The sequence below is a fragment of the Giraffa tippelskirchi genome, chromosome 12 (genome assembly GCF_054371585.1).
Source record: "Giraffa tippelskirchi isolate mGirTip1 chromosome 12, T2T-mGirTip1v1.2.pri, whole genome shotgun sequence".
NCBI lineage: Eukaryota > Metazoa > Chordata > Mammalia > Artiodactyla > Giraffidae > Giraffa > Giraffa tippelskirchi.
Genome location: NC_137286.1, coordinates 102,576,646 through 102,593,837, shown reverse-complemented (window position 1 = coordinate 102,593,837; position 17,192 = coordinate 102,576,646). Strand labels below are relative to the sequence as shown.

The 17,192-nt window shown below is 42.0% G+C and overlaps 1 protein-coding gene across 7 annotated transcripts in view; it reads right to left on the bottom strand.

Moving 5' to 3' along the window:
- The window catches only part of FLT1 (fms related receptor tyrosine kinase 1), a 197,680-nt gene that overhangs the window by 88,013 nt on the left and 92,475 nt on the right, over nt 1-17,192 (bottom strand). For all 7 annotated transcript variants that reach the window (XR_014071093.1, XR_014071092.1, XM_081549343.1 and 4 more), the window contains 2 exons: nt 11,878-11,992; nt 2,791-2,899 (listed from right to left, as the gene is read on the bottom strand). Coding sequence is in view for 5 of the 7 variants with exons in the window: in XM_081549343.1 (XP_081405469.1) it covers nt 2,791-2,899; nt 11,878-11,992 (224 nt within the window). In the remaining 2 variants the exon portion in view is untranslated. The remainder of the gene's footprint in view (nt 1-2,790; nt 2,900-11,877; nt 11,993-17,192) is intronic.

The following is a 17,192-nucleotide window of genomic DNA, read 5'->3' as shown; positions in this document are numbered from 1 at the left end:
AGCCCCAGAATTCACAATTTGCACCTGACTTTCAGCTCATCATGAAAGTATATTTGTCCACCAGAGGCTAAAACATATCTACCAGCTTATTCGCATGATTTAGAACTTGAAAGTAGTTAGATGTATAGTTTGTGGGCCTCTCTGTTGGTCCTCTTGCCTTGATTCTGAAGATGCCAAGGCCAGAATGTTCTCTTCTTTCAACCGATTCAAATTCTAGGCCCCTCAGGATGCCCCCTTGGGTCCAGGATCACCCCAAGTCTTGCTTCCTTCTCAGGGGCTTAGAGCAACAGTGTACAATACAAGATCACCTGTGACTTCCGAGCCTTGAAAATGTGGCCAATGGGACCGGATTGAATTTCATTCAATTTTATTTCAATTCCAATTTTAAAAACCAAAGCAGTGTAATATTTTTAAAAATACTGAAGACATGTTGAAATGATAGATTTGGGATCTGTCGGGTTTAATAAAATGCACTTTTTTCTTTTTACTTTAAAAAATAGTTACTAAAAAATGTTAAATCACTCATGTGGCTTTTATATTTCTGTTAGTGGCATTGACTTAGCATTGGTAAATTCATCAGTCATATTAATTCTGCTCATTCATCTATTATTAAAAAAAATTTAATTTCTTTATTTTTGGCTGTGCTGGGTCTTCGCTGCTGTTCAGACTTTTCTCTAGTTTCAGAAGTGTGGGGGCTGCTTTCTAGCTGTGTTGCAACCTCGTTGTGGCGCCTTCTCGTTGCGGTGGCTTCTCTTGTGGAACACAGGCTCTAGGGCACGTGGGTTTCAGCAGTTGCGGCCCCCGTGCTCTAGAGCGCGGTTCTGAGGTTGTGGTGCATGGGCTTACTTGCCCCGTGGTGACACGTGGAATCTTCCCAGATCAGAGATCAAACCTGTGTCCCCTGCGTTGGTGGGTGAATTCTTGACCACTGCGCCACCAGGGAAGCCCTGCTCATTCCTTTTGATACTAGAATATAGATAACATTTCTTCTTTGTGTCTGTGGTATTCAGCCTGTCTTCCTAACAAGACAGGGCCTCCTTGCTGTCCCTTGGAGTGCTCAACACAGAGCTGACCTGTACTGTTTAATAGCTTAATAGCTACTGCTCATTATACTTGAACAAACGTATTGAATATTCAGCACAGAAAAGGAATGGGTCAATCTTTTGGACTCTAAATGACACAGATAGTGGCTGTGGACTTGGATGGTTAGGGTTAGCTTGTGCTCACCCTAACCAGTCGTGTCTGACTCTTTGCGACCCCATGGACTGTAGCCCACCAGGCTCCTCTTGTCTATGGAATTTTCCAGGCAAGAATCCTGGAATGGGTTGCTGTTTCCTCCTCCAGAAGGGTTAGCTTGTTTCTCCCGAAATAAAAAGGACAGTACAAACCTTTGAGCTTCATTAGTTCAGATCATCTGAGATTGCCTTGAGAATCAGTGTGTGCAAAACAGCTATCTGAATCCTCTAAATTAACGCCTTTCCCTACTTGGAATGAATGCAAAGATGATTCTGTCTCCACTCCTCCAATACTGACCGGATAGGGACTGGCTTAGTTTTCAGAGGCTCTGCTGGGTGCCTCTCCACCTCTCTAAATCCCACTGGCTCATCTAGAAAACGCGGGATTATCACATCGAATAGCCCCGAGGGCCTCTTCTGGCTCTGACAGACTGTGGGAACTCACCAAGGGATGTCTCCCAGGGCACCGCTCTGTCAGCTGACTTGCCCGACGGCTCCCTGTGCTCTGGTAGCATGTACTTCTCATGAAATCTGACCTACCTACCTACCTACCTATTTCTTTCGGAAGAACTCTAGGTAATGGTGACAGCCTGCCCCGGGCAGCACGAAGTTTCCAGGGAACTGGCCAACTGCCCAGGTTTCCTCAGAAAATTGGGGGAGCGTGGAGCCAGGCGATTGTTTTATACTTTGAGCTGCTGACTTCCTTCCTGTACCATGCTGGGACACAGGGAGCGCCACTTGTGTGCCTTGGAAGTTTTAAGATTTGCAGACGCCATCATATTTCAGGTTAAAAATTCTGAAATGCTACTGAAAAATAGCACACAAATAACCCCCAGCCAAGCTCGGTTTCAGATGTCTTTAGGAGAGCCTCATTTCTCAAAAAGTTGAAATTCGGTTGTGAAATATCTGCTGTATAGCCAAAATTAACACAATATTGTAAATCAATGACATTTCAGTTTAAAAAAAGCTGTGAAACAATTTGCCTCTTGGGTGACAAAAATGTCATCGCACATAGCGTAAACGGTTTCCTTGACTTTTCCTGCACCACGACTGTGTGCCAGGCCCTGTGCTAGGGACTGTGGGGTGTTCAGAAATGAACATGACAAGGGACTTCCCTGGGAATCCAGTGGTTAAGACTCTGCACTTTCAGTACAGGGGGTGAGGGTTTGATCCCCGGTCAGAGAACTAAGATCCCATATGCCTCACAGCCAAAAACCCAAAATGTAAAACAGCAGAAGCAATATTGTAACAAACTCAATAAAGACTTAAAAAAAAAAAGGTCCACATTAAAAAAAAAAAAAGTCAAGATCCCAGCCTGGGAAGATGTCCACAAATAGCTCTAAAAGAGAATTCAGGGAAGTAACTCTTTAAGAGACCCAACGATGCTGTAGAAGACGATTCCTGAGAGCAAGGATGAAGGTACTCAAGAGTTGAACAATTCTACGGAACTTTTTTTTTTTTAAATAAAAATCACTCAAGTGCATTAAAAGCAGACAAGGTTAGAAGAGAGACTGAGGTCACCGGGCTGTCTTCCTGAGTGCGGGGTGTGTCTTACCTGTGATGTAAAATCTCATGTTTCTTTCCACAGTCCCGACTTTATTGGCAGCCATGCAAGTGTAGATTCCAGACTTTCTAGCGTCAGCCACAACCAAGGTGCTAGCCGTCTGCAAAAGGAGAGGCAGTTTCAGTGACAGGACAGAGAACCCTTGGACACCCCCGAGATGCTTCTGAGGGGGACGTGATTCGGCCACCCCGTGGCCTCGACACAGATGGGACTGCACGCGTGCTGGTTACCAGGATCTCTGCAGCCCAGAAAGGGTGGAAAAACAACAGGAAAACAGGTCCTCGGGAGACCGGGGCCTATGACATCCGACTCGTATGAGGGCTTCAGGCTTATTTACCTCGCGCTGCTGGCGTAACAATTACAGACCTGAAGCCCAGATGCGGCACGGCACGTCCTACCCTATGAGGTGGTCAGCGCCACGCTGGCCAGAGGGGAGCCTGGCCCTTCTCTTTTGTTTGGATGACTTGTGATCACAAACACGGCTTGCTAACAGGAGCCCTCCTCACACTGGCGTGTTAAGTGAGCAAGGACAGAGGAGAAAGTCTGGCTGAACCATTGCTTTTCTGGAACATGGTGTTGCAGCCCTGACACCCCAGGAGGAAGAGTGGACGCTTCCTAAGACCCTTGCATATGTTTGTAAATTATTGGGTTGGCCAGAAAGATCATTTGGGTTTTTCCTGATGGTATGGAAAACCCGAATAAAATTTTTGGCCAACCCAATACTTAATTTCTCAGTCTGTCCATTCCTATTCTAGAAAATGAATATAAGTTATGAATGCCATACCACAATATCATTTCACTAGATTTTAGTGTTGCTGTTTGGCGAGTGTGCCCCTAAAGAAACATGAGTCAAAAATGGGTGAACTTGAAAGCACTTTCCAAACTGATGTCACAAAAAGTCATGTCTCAAAAAAAAAAAAAAGTAGTGAAACACCAACTTATATGGCTTAAGGATTTGCACTGCTGTCTTCAGGATAAAAATTAGTAGTATGAAATGCAATGTTGAGAATTTATAAATTTAACCCAACCTTGCAAAAAAGTAATGCATACTATACACGAAACAATGAAACAGCTAGTAAGTTTTTCATATTTAAAATTAGAAAAAAGTTTGATCCAGTTGCTTACTGATCACTGCAGCCTATCTTCTAGGGCATAAAGGTCTGGTCAGAGGCTCTGACGTTGTAGACAGAGCTGGTGCTTTCAGACTAATGGGGTGTCCTGGCTGGAGTAAAATGATCCAGTCACTCACAGGCTAAAGGGATATAAAGGCTGAACTGTGACAGTAGACTTTCTTTTTTCTAATAATTAAAAAAATATATTATTTCAGTATAATTGCCTTACAATGTTGTGTTAGTTTCTGCTGTACAGCAAAGTGAATTGACACTGGGCTTTCTAAGATGATAACACAAAGTCTACAAAGGGTCCTAACAATTTTCCAAGTTGCTCAGTCACATGGTAGGCACTTTACCCGTGTTCTCTTATTCCTTCCAATAAATTAGAGTATGACTGTCTTTAATCTACAGGTCAGGAAGACTAAAAACTATACTCCTAGTTTTTTTAGCCAGCAACTCTATTGCTCCAAATTCCTTGTAATTGTCACTGTGGTACAGTCAATATTTCATGATGATTTCATGATCTGTTTGTTGGATCTGTTTAATTACATCTACTCATGTATCCTCTGTGCACTGTTGAGATTCTGGGAAATGCAAATGTTTGCAATGTGTGGCATGTTCATTCAGTTTAGCAGATGTGTGTGTACGTGTTAAGTCGCTCAGCCGTGTCCAACTCTTTGTGACCCTATAGACTGCAGTCTGCCAGGCTCCTCTGTCCATGGGATTCTGCAGGCGAGAATACTGGAGTGGGTTGCCATGCCCTCCCTCCAGGGGATCTTCCCAATACTGATTATTTAAGGCACTGCCCAGATGTTGTAAGGGAGACAGAGGGGGATAAGAATATGACCCTTATTCTTAATTTGAAGGACTACTTGAAGGTAATAGGGAAGAATGTCCCTACTTGAAGATCAAGTATATATATCATACTATTCTCTCTTTCAGAGAAACACTCGCATGAAGGCAAATAACCAGTGGAGAGAGAATGAGAGCTCAAATGTCTCTTTCTCTATTTGATTATCATTCTAAGAGGTGGGACATAAAAAAATTCTGGGTAGCAATTTCTTTACAGTTATTGCACCCACCATTTCAGAATCACAGAGGAAAAAGCAGCTGGAAGAGGAGCTTGTAGATGAGAGGTAGAAGGACCAGAGAGATCACTGAGTAAGAGTCTGATTGCCGTAATCTTCTTAGGAGACGCGCTCACGTGCTTGGGGCAGAGGCAGATGAAGAACAGGCTCAGAGCCCTCACAGCCCCTCCGCTGTCTGTCTCTCGGCTCGAGCACGGCATTCCTGGTGAAGTTAGGGCTCCAGTGTTGATCTGAATGAGCCTGAACAGAACCTTGTTTAGACTCTCAGATGTATTGCTGTTCCATAAATAAGGGAACACCTCACTGCAGTTTAGCTGGAACCTTTGAAATTATGAACAGCGATTACGTGAATCTGAAAGTTGCATTTGGGTTTCTAGTAAAATGACTCTGATTTCTCTGAACTCAGGCCAGCTGAGGACCTGGGGTTCATGGCCAGGGCACGTCAGTTCAGATGTTTAAGATCTGTTCAAGGCCTGGGCGGGAACCTGGGGATAGCTGTGGCCCTTTTACAAGACTCCCAGTATCTCAGAATTTCTATACAACCAGAGCTTTAAACTGGAAAGTCCATAGAAGGGAAATGAATGAATTCAGGTCATACTAGGAACCCTGTAGATAAGGGGTGCATTCGAGTCTCTCATTTTGCCTGAATGACCTCTTCCAAAACAGACTCCTCATCCACAGTCAAGCCTGACCCAGAACTCACCTCTCAAGTGCCTATGAAAATTGATCTAGAAAATGACATGGATGGAGTTTACATTATTTCTTTGTTTCTGGGTAGCTTTATGTAGCCCTTGCTGTGTGCCAGACAGTGTGGGAGGCATTTACCTTATTTAACCCTCCCTGTAGCCCAAGGACATGGGTGTATTACCTGATCTACAGAAGGGGCAACTGAGCTTACAGAGGTTAAGCAATTTACTCAAAAGTACATAGGACCAAAGACAACCCTGAGCAGAGATTATGCCCAGGTTTGTCGGACTCCAGGGCCTAAACTCTTAATCTACACAAAACCTCTTCTTGCCCTAAAACTCTTTAAATTTCACAGCACAGATCTGGTGGTAGAGTTCTTTCTACTCTTTGAGTTGGGTTTCCCCTGGAAAATACCTCCTTTAATGAGCAGATATGGGTCCCTACAAGCTCAGTACTACTCGGTACAGAAATACTAGTTTCTTTTAGCATTTTATACAAGTTGCAAGCTATTTTTCCAACAGATAAAGTGTTATATGGTTTGAAAATATGAATGATAATGGACAAATTATAATAAAATTTTACTTATTCATTTAAAAATATTTACTTATTTGGCTGTACTGGATCTTAGTTGTGGCACATGGGATCTTAGTTACAAAGGATCTAGTTACATGTGCGATCTAGTTTCCCTGACCAGGGATCAAACCTGGGCCCCCTGTATGGGCAGCGTGGAGTCTTAGCCACTGGACTACCAGAGAAGTCCTTAGAAGAAAATTTTAAAATAAGATGCAACTTATATCACGTTAGAGTAACTTTATTCAAAATTATCTGATTTCTAGAGGGCCTATTTTTCTAGAGTATATTTTTAAGTTATACATTAGCAAATATCAACTTTGTAGTTGAAAAGAGGAAGTATTTCAAACTCAAGAATTTGAGTCATAGCATCTATTTGAAATGATCGTATTTCATAAGTTACACCAAAAGAAACTCTCAAGGCTGTCTGCTTGCCTTTGTTCTAGAATTAGTTTCTATTTGTCATAGCTTTTTGAGTTCTGAACCCACAGTTTGCCTCTATTTGCTCTTGGAGGACCACAGGATTAAGATATTAGAAACACGCTCTTAAAGTCCATTCTCTGGATTCTTCTGTGTGACCCAGGAACACTGCTGAAGATTATCGTCAGTCTCTGTCAATTTGGAATTCATTCATACTCCTTCCTTCCTTCCCTTCTGCCAAGCATTAGTGATTCACTACTTCAATGCGTTTGAACCTCACGGAACAGAATGGATGGGATGATGTGTAATTCAGTCTAATTTCCAGCACTTGCTTTAAAAAAAAAAAAAATCTATATATGGAACAGTGATTTTAATCTCGGGATGTTTCTAATACAGTTTCCTTTGAAGTGTTTCAGAGAGAAATAAAAGCAGATATGTAAAGGTCAGGGAAGAATCTAAAATTATCCTAGGGTGGCACATCTGAGCCAAGTGATGGGAAAATAGAACGTGAGAATTAGACAAAACCAGGGAGTGTGTAGGGGGCGGAGCCGACACCGTGATTCTGAGATGAGGCATTCAGGCTTCCGTCATGGACGTGTCTCCTACGGCACACACATTTCTCAATGAAATCTCAAAATGATTTCAATGGAAATGTTGCTAAGACATTAAATTGTCACAATCCTCCAGCCTCACAGAATCAACGCTGTAAAACGCATTTCCTGTCTGTTTTTTCCTAACACCAAGTTCCTTCTACTTCCTGCTCCAACTCTACAAACCAACAGTCTGGCAACTCTGGGGAAACAATACCAAAGCTCCTCGTGTGCCATTAGCAACTCCAATTGATGACTCACTTTTCATAAATCTGGGCCAAAACTTGGCCATAAGGAAACTGAATTTTATTGTCTTGTGCACCCTTCCTTAGGTTAAACAAAACAAAAAACACGACAGAAAGGGGAAAAAAGCAAGTCCTTGAAATCTGGCAGGTGCTCGAATAGGACCTCATTCACTGATGGCTGAAGCGGGGTACTGGACATGCTGACTACATGACTGTGGGGAAAAGTATTGGTGTGTTCTAAGCTGGGACTTTCATTTGCTTTCTTAAAATGTACAGAAAAGAAAGGCAGTTTTAATTGTAAAGGAAAGACTATGCAAAGAATTCTGAGACAGCAAAACTTCCATTTGTCATCTGAAAGGTTGATGTTTTTCACAGACACACAAGGATACATCAGTGGACGCTAAAAGCCAAATTAGGAAATTCTTCTAAAGGTAAGATGTGAAATTAATAACTCCCTTAAAATCTAATGTGTTACTGTTACTAATAGGATGTGTGTGGGTTGTGTGTGTGTATACTTTGTTAAGAAGGAGTATAAAAGGTTTTTTCAATGCAAACTATTTTAACAAATAGTCTTCATTTGGGCTTCCCAGGTGGGGCTAGTGGTAAAGAACCCACCTGACAATGCAGGAGACTTAAGACACGCGGGTTCAATCCCTGGGTTGGGAAGATCCCCTAGAGGAGGGCATGGCAACCCACTCCAGTATTCTTGCCTGGAGAATCCCATGGACAGAGAAGCATGGCGGGCTACAGTCCATGGGGTTGCACAGAGTTGGACATGACTGAGCAACTTAGCAGCAGCAGCAGTCTTCATTTGTTGTTGTTGTTTACTTGCTAAGTCATGTTTGGCCATTTCCTCCTCCGGGGATCTTCCTGACCCAGGGATCGAACCAGGGTCTCCTGCAATGGCAGGTGGGTTCCTTACCACTGAGCCACCTGAGAAGCCCAATAGTATTGATTGCATATGTTCAGTATCTGGTGGATTGCATTAGGGCACATATGACAATCATTTTGATAATGGGCAGATGAGATAGGTCAGATGTTAGGAGCTCCGTTTTTTTCTGGAGGGGAGAACTCAGGTTCAGAGAGGTGAACTGATTTGCAGTTGGTTATATATAATAGATAGAGCGGAGCTTAACCATGAATCCTGCCCCCAGGTTGGATGACTCCAGAGCCAACTGTGTCTCAGGGTCTCTATTTAAAGCCTTGGTATAACTACACTCCCTTGGACTGCAAGGAGATCAAACCAGTCAATCCTAAAGGAAATCAGTCCTGAATATTCATTGGAAGGACTGATGCTGAAGCTGAAACTCCAATACTTTGGCCACCTGGTGCGAAGAGCTAACTCACTGGAAAAGACCCTGATGAAAGACTGAAGGCAGGAGGAGAAGGGGATGATAGAGGATGAGATAGTTGGATGGCATCACCGACTTGATGGACATGAGTTTGAGCAAGCTACAGGAGCTGGTGATGGAGAGAGAAGCCTGGCGTGCTGTAGTCCATGGGGCTGCAAAGAGTCAGACACGACTGTGGGACTGAACTGAACGGATAACTACAGAATTATCAGACAATGCATTTGTTTAGAGCACACATGGAAGAAATCAGGGAAGACTATCTCATCCAGATTTTGCTCCTCCACCTCCATCCTTTTTCACAGGCGTTCTGTAAGGAGGCAGGTGGATACTTCATGGTTTCAGCCTAATCAGAAACCTGACCTAGCTTTTTCATTTTCTATTTTCTATCATATATATTTTGTGGATAGGATACAGAAAGCAGACTAGAAGTTCCTTTGAAATTAAGATCATAATTCGTGCTTTAATATCCAGTGGTTCACAGTACAAGCACCTGATAGGGTCAAGAAAAGACAAAATGATTCAACACCGTCAATGGCATCTTGGAATTTTCTAGTACTTTGTGACAACTAACTTCTTTCTATTCTGAGGCAATTTCCTGTTTAAAAAATAGTAGTATCACTTGAGTTAAACTTTCCAGTTTACATAATTTCCTCTTTTCTAAGTATTTCATTAAATGGCTCTGTCATCAATTGCTACACATCATGGAATGTTTTAAACTACAGTTCATTAGTATTCAAGAAAAAGATGTGTAAACTACCTACAGCTACAGCAGTGGTTAGAAAAACTCTTCCTGAGTCCTTGACAAGTGATTGCGGATGTTACTGTGCGAGCCATCAGCATCTTAACAAATTTCTGTATTGGTTTAATTGTCAGAGCCCTGGGTCTTGGCAAAGGAAGACTTTGGTTTGAGTTTCTCATAAGCTACTATTATGCTGTGACTTTGAGTTAATCATCTTATTGCCTCAGTTTTTTTTATCTTTAAAATGGAGATAACCACTTGGGCCTGCCAAAGAGTGATGTTGACATGAGTGTATGTCAAAAAGTTTTCCGTAATGAAGAATTCAGATGTTATTTATTATTTTGAAGTCCTGCAGGGACAATGATGCCATCTACTCTGTTGCTTTGAAATGCAAAGAATATAGCTAAACAGACAGCAGTAGCACGTGAGCAGATGACATCCGTGTTAACAGACTACTCCGAATCAAGATACGCATGTAGGAGTAGATATTTCAGCAAAGGGTGATTTGATATGTTTTCTTTACTTTGTAAAGCATCACTACCTCTGTGCCTGAGAATAGTGGATTTTTTTAGTGTATTGTTCACTAATTCAGGAGAAAAAAGTCACCAGGCTTGAGATGCACTGAGATTTGCCTAGTTCACGAGGTGTCAGGTAGTTCTGAGGCTAACGGAGTTTAGAAGAGTGAAGAACACATGTACAAGAGCAGAAAAGATGCTTTATAGACCCTGACTGGGTTAGAGAAACTTCTTTTTTAATTGAGGTATATTGACAAAATACTAGTTCCATGTGTATGACATAACAATTCAATATTTGTATATATCGCAAAATCATCACTACATTAAGTCTAGTTAACATCTATCAAATGCACAGGTAAAAAGTTGTTTTTCTTAAGCTGAGAAATTTTGAGATGTATTCTCTTAGCAACTTTTAAGTATATAATTCAGTAGTATTAACTATTATCACAGTGCTGTCTGTACGTGATATCCCAGTGGCTATTTATTTATTTTACAAATTGGTGGTTGCCAGAGGCAGGAGGTAGGGTGTGGGCAAATGGATAAAAGGAATCAAAAGGTACACAATTCCAATTTATGAGTTTTTGTTTATTTGTTCACATGTAAGTGAGACTATATGGTATTTGTCTTTCTCTGACTTACTTCATCTAGCATATGCCCTTAAACTCTGTCCATGTTGTCACAAATGGCAAGATTTCATTCTTTTTTTTAGACCAAATAATATTCCACTGTGTATGTGTACTGCATTATCTTTATCCATTCATCTGTCGATGGACATTTAGGTTATTTCTGTGTCTTAATCAACTATAAATAATGTGTAGTGAACATGTGGCTACACATATCTTTTGAGTTAGTGTTTTTATCTTCTTTAGACAAGTACACAGAACTGGAATTGCTAGATCATAGGGTAGTTATATTTTTAATTTTTTAAGGAACCCCAATACTGCTTTCCATAGTGGCTGTACCAGGTATATTCCCACCAGCAGTGCATAAGGGGTTCTGAACAACCTCACCAACGTTTTTTCTTTCTTGTCTTTTTATTCTATGTGTGATTTTATTTATTTTTTATTGGCATATAATTGCTTTACAGTGTCCTATATTTCTAGCCTTTTGATGACAGCCTTTCTGACAGGTGTGAGGTGATAAATATCTCACAGTGGTTTTGACTTGCATTTCTTCGGTCAGGAAATCTTGACTCACTGTGGGTTTGTATACCCCAACTGAGGCTTTGCCAGTGCAGAAACAGAGGGGAAAAACATATTTTGTGAAAGGGAAACATTCCATCTTAGCCTAAAGTTTGGCACTAGCTTTTGCTTACTGACATCCCACCTCAATTATGTCAGAGACTCTCCATCTTGGTTAAGCTAGCATCTCACAGGGAACTTCTGTGCGTCCTGGGCTCCATGCTGAAGATCCACATGGAATAGTAATTGGTAGAGCAGTATAATATACTACTATGTATATTATATAGTGTAATAATAGACTACTATGCAGCCAGGGTCCAGAACCATGGATGGGAGCCAGTCTCATGTTTAAGAGGCATCAGGACAAAGACTTGTTCCTTTGGGACTTGTGGTCAGTTGAGGGGGATAGAGCAGTTTGAGTCACCTCAGTGCATCTCTCCATGAAGACATACTGCCTTTCTTCTCTCAGAATTTTTGTGTGAGCATTTGAATTCCTTCTGACTCTAATAAACCGAGAACTGGGAGCTGAGTGTGTGCTTTTAGAATAAATATCCCCATGCTTATTCTGATAAACAGTACCTTATTCTTTCCTTCTATCATTGCCGTGCGCTGAGTGATGCTCTCAATTCTGTTTCCTATAGTGCTGTCAGGATCCAGGATAAAGGCCTCTTCATTAGTGGAGCAGAAGTCATACCTGTTTTTAAAAAAAAGGAAGTCATCACTATATTGCTTTGCAGCATGGTCCAGCCCATGGTGGCTGGTGATGTGAAAACTATTAAGTACTCAGATAATAAAATCACACATTTTCTTATTTTCCTTAGATTCCACCCCCCATCCCCACCAGTATACATCCTTAAAATAGCAGACAGATTTTGCCTGATCTCAAAAAAAAAAAAAAAAAAGACCACCAATGTGTCTTCATAAATACTTCCTGTTCTAAATGTTTAATACTGAATAAAAATGCATAAGTTCGACAATCTAATGTCTAGATTTTAATTAGTTCCTAGTGGAGGTAACATGCAAACACAGGAGAAAAAAGTTATGTTAATGAATGGAAACCTTAAGGAAATAACAGCATTTCACATATATAAAAGGCTGGCATTTAATGAGAATATTCCGTTATACAGCTAATTTTTTCCAGGGCTAATTAAGTATTTATGGAAACACAACATGGAGCAGTTATTAATTTCAGTCTATTTCTTTTCAAGTTTAGGAGTATCATGGCAAGTTCTTTAACCTCTCAGGCCTCAAGTGTTTAATTATAAAATACATATGTTGAAGATTTTTAAGATCTTTTTTGCTTCTAAAAGTGCATGAAATCTCTCTCTTAATACTTAAACTAGCTGGTGGAGTGTGTGCTCAATCTCTCAGTCGTGTCCAACTCTTTGCGACCCCATGGACTGTATGTAGCCCACCAGGCTCCTCGTCCGTGGGATTCTCCAGGCAAGAATATTGGAGTGAGTTGCCATTTCCATCTCCAGGAGATCTTCCCAACCCAGGGATCGAACCCACATCTCTTGAGTCTTCTGCATTGGCAGGCGGATTCTTTACCACTGTGCCACCTGGGAAGTCCAGCTAATAGGGTACCAGGTAGTTTGATGAGATCCCAACCGACATCTGAAAGTAAGCATGTTCTTTCAAACACCTTATTATCAGTAGGCTTCTATCAGTTTACTACCCAAATCATCAGTGTAAATATCTACTGATTATTTATTATGTTTCTTCATCTCTATTTCATTATCTCTGTGACGTCTCTTCTACTAATTTAAGGGTTTTTTTTGTTCTTCTTTTTCTAGTTGCTTTAAGAGTAAGGTTAGGTTGTTTATTTGCGATTTTTCTTGTTTCCCTGAAGTAAGATTGTATTGCTATAAACTTCCCTCTTAGAACTGCTTTTGCTTCATCCCATTGGTTTTGGACCATTGTGTTTTCATTGTCACTTGGATCATTTAGTATGTCTCATGTTGTAGGTTCTCCATGAATAAAAAAATCCAAACAACCAAAAATGACCCTTATGTCCACTCTGACCCAGGCAGTGCAGTAGCGTTTCAACCTGCCTATCCCCAAACCGACACCCATGGAGTCGCTGCCAGACCAGACCCCTGAGCACTTTGGGTTTTAGTGGGATCTTCGTTGCTTCAGAAGCTTCAACAACTGTACTGCAGAAAGCCCAGGTTCCCATAACTGACAACCAAGGCCACTCAAAGTCCATTCCCTACCTGCCTTTCCAACCTTACCCCTGCAGACCTCCTCCCGGGCAAACTGTGGTTTGGTTCAGCTCCTTCAAAGAACACCTGAGTCCTCCACCTGCCCTGACTTCCCCTAGCTCTATGACCATTTTCTCCTCTGAAAAATAAGAATACAATTATATCTGCCCCATTAATCTCATGGGATCATACAAACGTTAAATGACTTAATTTACTTGGAGAGGTTTTGTAAATGAAAGCCACCTAGAAAACCTAGGAACTAATCTTCCTGTCTCGGGGTGTACACACCTGACTCCTTCATCTTCACTCACCAGTTACCAGGGCCTCGATGCCCCCTCACCACCCACAACGTGGTCTCCTCCAAGCAGCTGTTTCTGATCACCGTGGGTGCTCACGACTAGAACCCTTGGGTAAGCCTGTGGCTGGACCACCTTACTTTGTGCCATGACTTCTATTTGCACGTTCTGCCCAGAGCCCAGCATGGCACTGCCTCATCTGTGAGTGCAGGTGCTAAGTGGACACTGTAGGTGATCTGCTTTATACCACTTATGACAAAATGAACACCATCTCCTTTAAAGTAGCCTTTTGAGATTTAAATATGGACTTATTGGGGACATGATGCAAATATACAAAGAGCTATTTTCTGTGCCTCAAAAATAAATAAATAAATAAATCTGTAGGCTCCTAAGGTGTGTGTTTCTCTGCCAGCCTGGGTAGCTTAGGAGCCGAGTGTGGGTAGGAACTGGCGTGAGTGCCTGCAGCCCCTGCCCCACCTTGGCCGCTTCCTGGTGGCCTTATGAATTGATGCTGTTCATTTCTGCATCCCTCTCCTGAATGCAGTCTTTCCTCCTATCTCCCAGCCTAATGAGTGAGGCAAGGAAGTGGTTATTGTGATGATTACTCGCACTGTGAACTTTCCAGGGAAACATGTCATATTCTTTCCTTCTGGCTTCGAATCTGTGGTGAGCAGACAGCTGGCTGGGCTCTCATCTATACATGGATTGGGCAGATTCAGGAGATTCTCAAACCAGGAGGGAGTGTAAAGCCCCATTTCCAGAAAGAATGAGTGGTTGGTTTTAAGTCATTGCTGTCCTTGGCTACTTATGTGAGAAGAAAGAGGATCAAATTAGTAAGAGAAAGGGTGAGAGAGAAGGGATTGTGATGAAAAAGTTCTGTAATTATTCCTCTCTGGTGCTGGAGCTGAGAAAGGACTCTAGTATGTGAAACCGGTGCATCTTCCGGGGTTGTCTCCCCTCCTGGGGGGCGTGCTGCCCTTTAACGTCCTCTCCCCTCAAGAAGCATTCATCACTTTCTAAGTGTGCATTCAGTGCTTCAGGCAGCTACAAGGGACATGGACCACCTCCATGTGATTGCCCTGTCTCCATAGTTACACCAGGGTCACGCATGTAACTGGCACCCCACAAGCCTCTGTAAACATATGGCATGAGGCACTGATATCGGCTTGTAGTAAGAGTTTTTGTTGGTTTTAAGTGTTTATTATCTCCAAGCATATGGATGAGTAGAGCCATAGTGTCAATATAATAACAGCCCATACACCCATCATCCACACTTAATAATTATCCGAGTTTGCCACAGTTGTTTCATTTGTCCCCTTATTTTTTATTTTTCCTTTGAGAAATATTGTAAAGTGAATCCCAGACAGCATGTCATGTGAGCCCTACACATTTTAGTGCCCGTCTAAAAATTATGCACCTTTCCCAATATAACAACAACGCTGTGATCCTATCTAATAGAATTAGCCATAATTCCATGGTGTTGTTTGTACCAGGCCTATATATCAGATTTCTCCAAATGTTTTTCTTTTTTTTAAATGTTTTTCAAATGACTGTTTTTATAGTTAGAGTATAAGATTTAAAGTAAGAAAGAATTCATAAGGACTGACTCTCCGTTAAGGAACTTCTGCGATTTTAAAAAAACGTTTTATTTTATTTTGGAGTATAGCTGATTAACAATGTTGTGACAGTTTCAGGTAGATAGGGAAGGGACTCAGTCATACCCATTCTCCCCTAAACTCCTCTTCCACCCAGGCTCCCACATAACATTGAGCCGAGTTCCATGTGCTATACAGTAGGTCCTTGCTGCTTATCCATTTTAAATATAGCTGTGTGTACATGCCCATCCCAAACTCCCTAATTGTCCCTTCCCTCATCCTTCCCCCAGCAATCATAAGTTTGTTCTCTGTGATTCTGTATCTGTTTTGTAAATACATTCATTTGTATCATTTCTGTGATTTTTGACTAACTATTCCTTATTATCAGGTAAAATAAGTGAACATTTTAACGTTTTGACTAGCGGAGGAAACTGGACCAAAGAAAATTATATACTTTCTCCTTTACTTGAAATATTATAATGATAAATTTTCAAAGCCATATATCATTTTGCCCTATTTTTTATAACATGTTTACCTTGAACTACTGTTTGCTCTCAGATCTTTCACATACACAGGGTACATATATGGGTTTATATAATATGTGTGTGTGTGTAACATGGATATGGGGGGTTGTTATGTGTATGCCTGTATTGGACATGTGTGTATGTACTTGACATTGTGACATCGAGGAGCTGAAGTTCTCTTGCATCTGAGAGAGAAACCTATAATTTCATTCTCTTCTCCTCAAAGAAATAAAAAAGATAAAGGAGGCCTTAGAGGTCTTAATTTCATAATCTCAGTTGTCGGGAAATGCAAAGAAATACATTAGAGTAAAGCAAGCAGAGGCATTTCCCCAAGGGAAGCACAATTGGCCTCAGGGGCTCACTGGGGCTGCCAGGCTCCACCCTACCCGCCCACCCTCCCTCCACCCCTCTAGGACAGCACCCGGTGGCACAAGCCCTGGCATGGAAATGACAGGCTAGACTTGCTGCAAGGTCCTCCAGATGAAAAAAGGGCAGATTCTGTGGCTATTTTCCATACTGGGGACTGTGATTTTTTCTTCTTTGCCACTGGAACCTTAAAAATAGAATGTCTTTCTGAGGCTGACTGTGTAACACAGCACTTGAAACAAGAGGTCGGGGGAGGGGGGGGGTCTGCCTGAGCCTTAAGAATACATCAAGCTCTTAAGGAAGTAGATTGTGCCATGTTTGAAGATGCAAAGATAATCGCTGTGCTGGGAACCGTCTTGGGGGGGGAGGAAGCTGAACAACAAGAGGAAAGCAGCGTTCGCTCCTGATTTCGCACAGGAAGCCCTCCGCACCTCCTGCCAAAGGGAGATAAGAAAGCTCCCAGGCACATTCTGGACAAGGCCACTGTTATCAGCTCCAGCTCCACGCTGTCCTCCCTGAGCCCCAAGCCCCCTGTCCCTTTCCTAATGAGCTTCAGGACTCTGACCTCTATTTGCATACAGCATGCCAAGTACAATAGCGTGGAGGTATTTATAACCATCCACAGGAAAAAAAAAATTTCCGGGGTAAGAGTGTACTCCATGTCGATTGCCCTGGAGCTGAAACAAATTAGTTTTGGACTAGAGATTAATGTAAATAAATTAAAAGAAAGCAGCCAATTATGAATCCAACACATGGAGCAGGGACCTTCCATGGGGCACGTCCGTCTCTTTGCCTCCCAAGGAGGAGAGGTCTGTAGGGCTCTCCGGTCTGGTCCAAGTGACCAGGCGGCTTTGCTCGACACCGAGTAGGGAAACACCACCTACATAGACGCAGATGACCTTACTGACC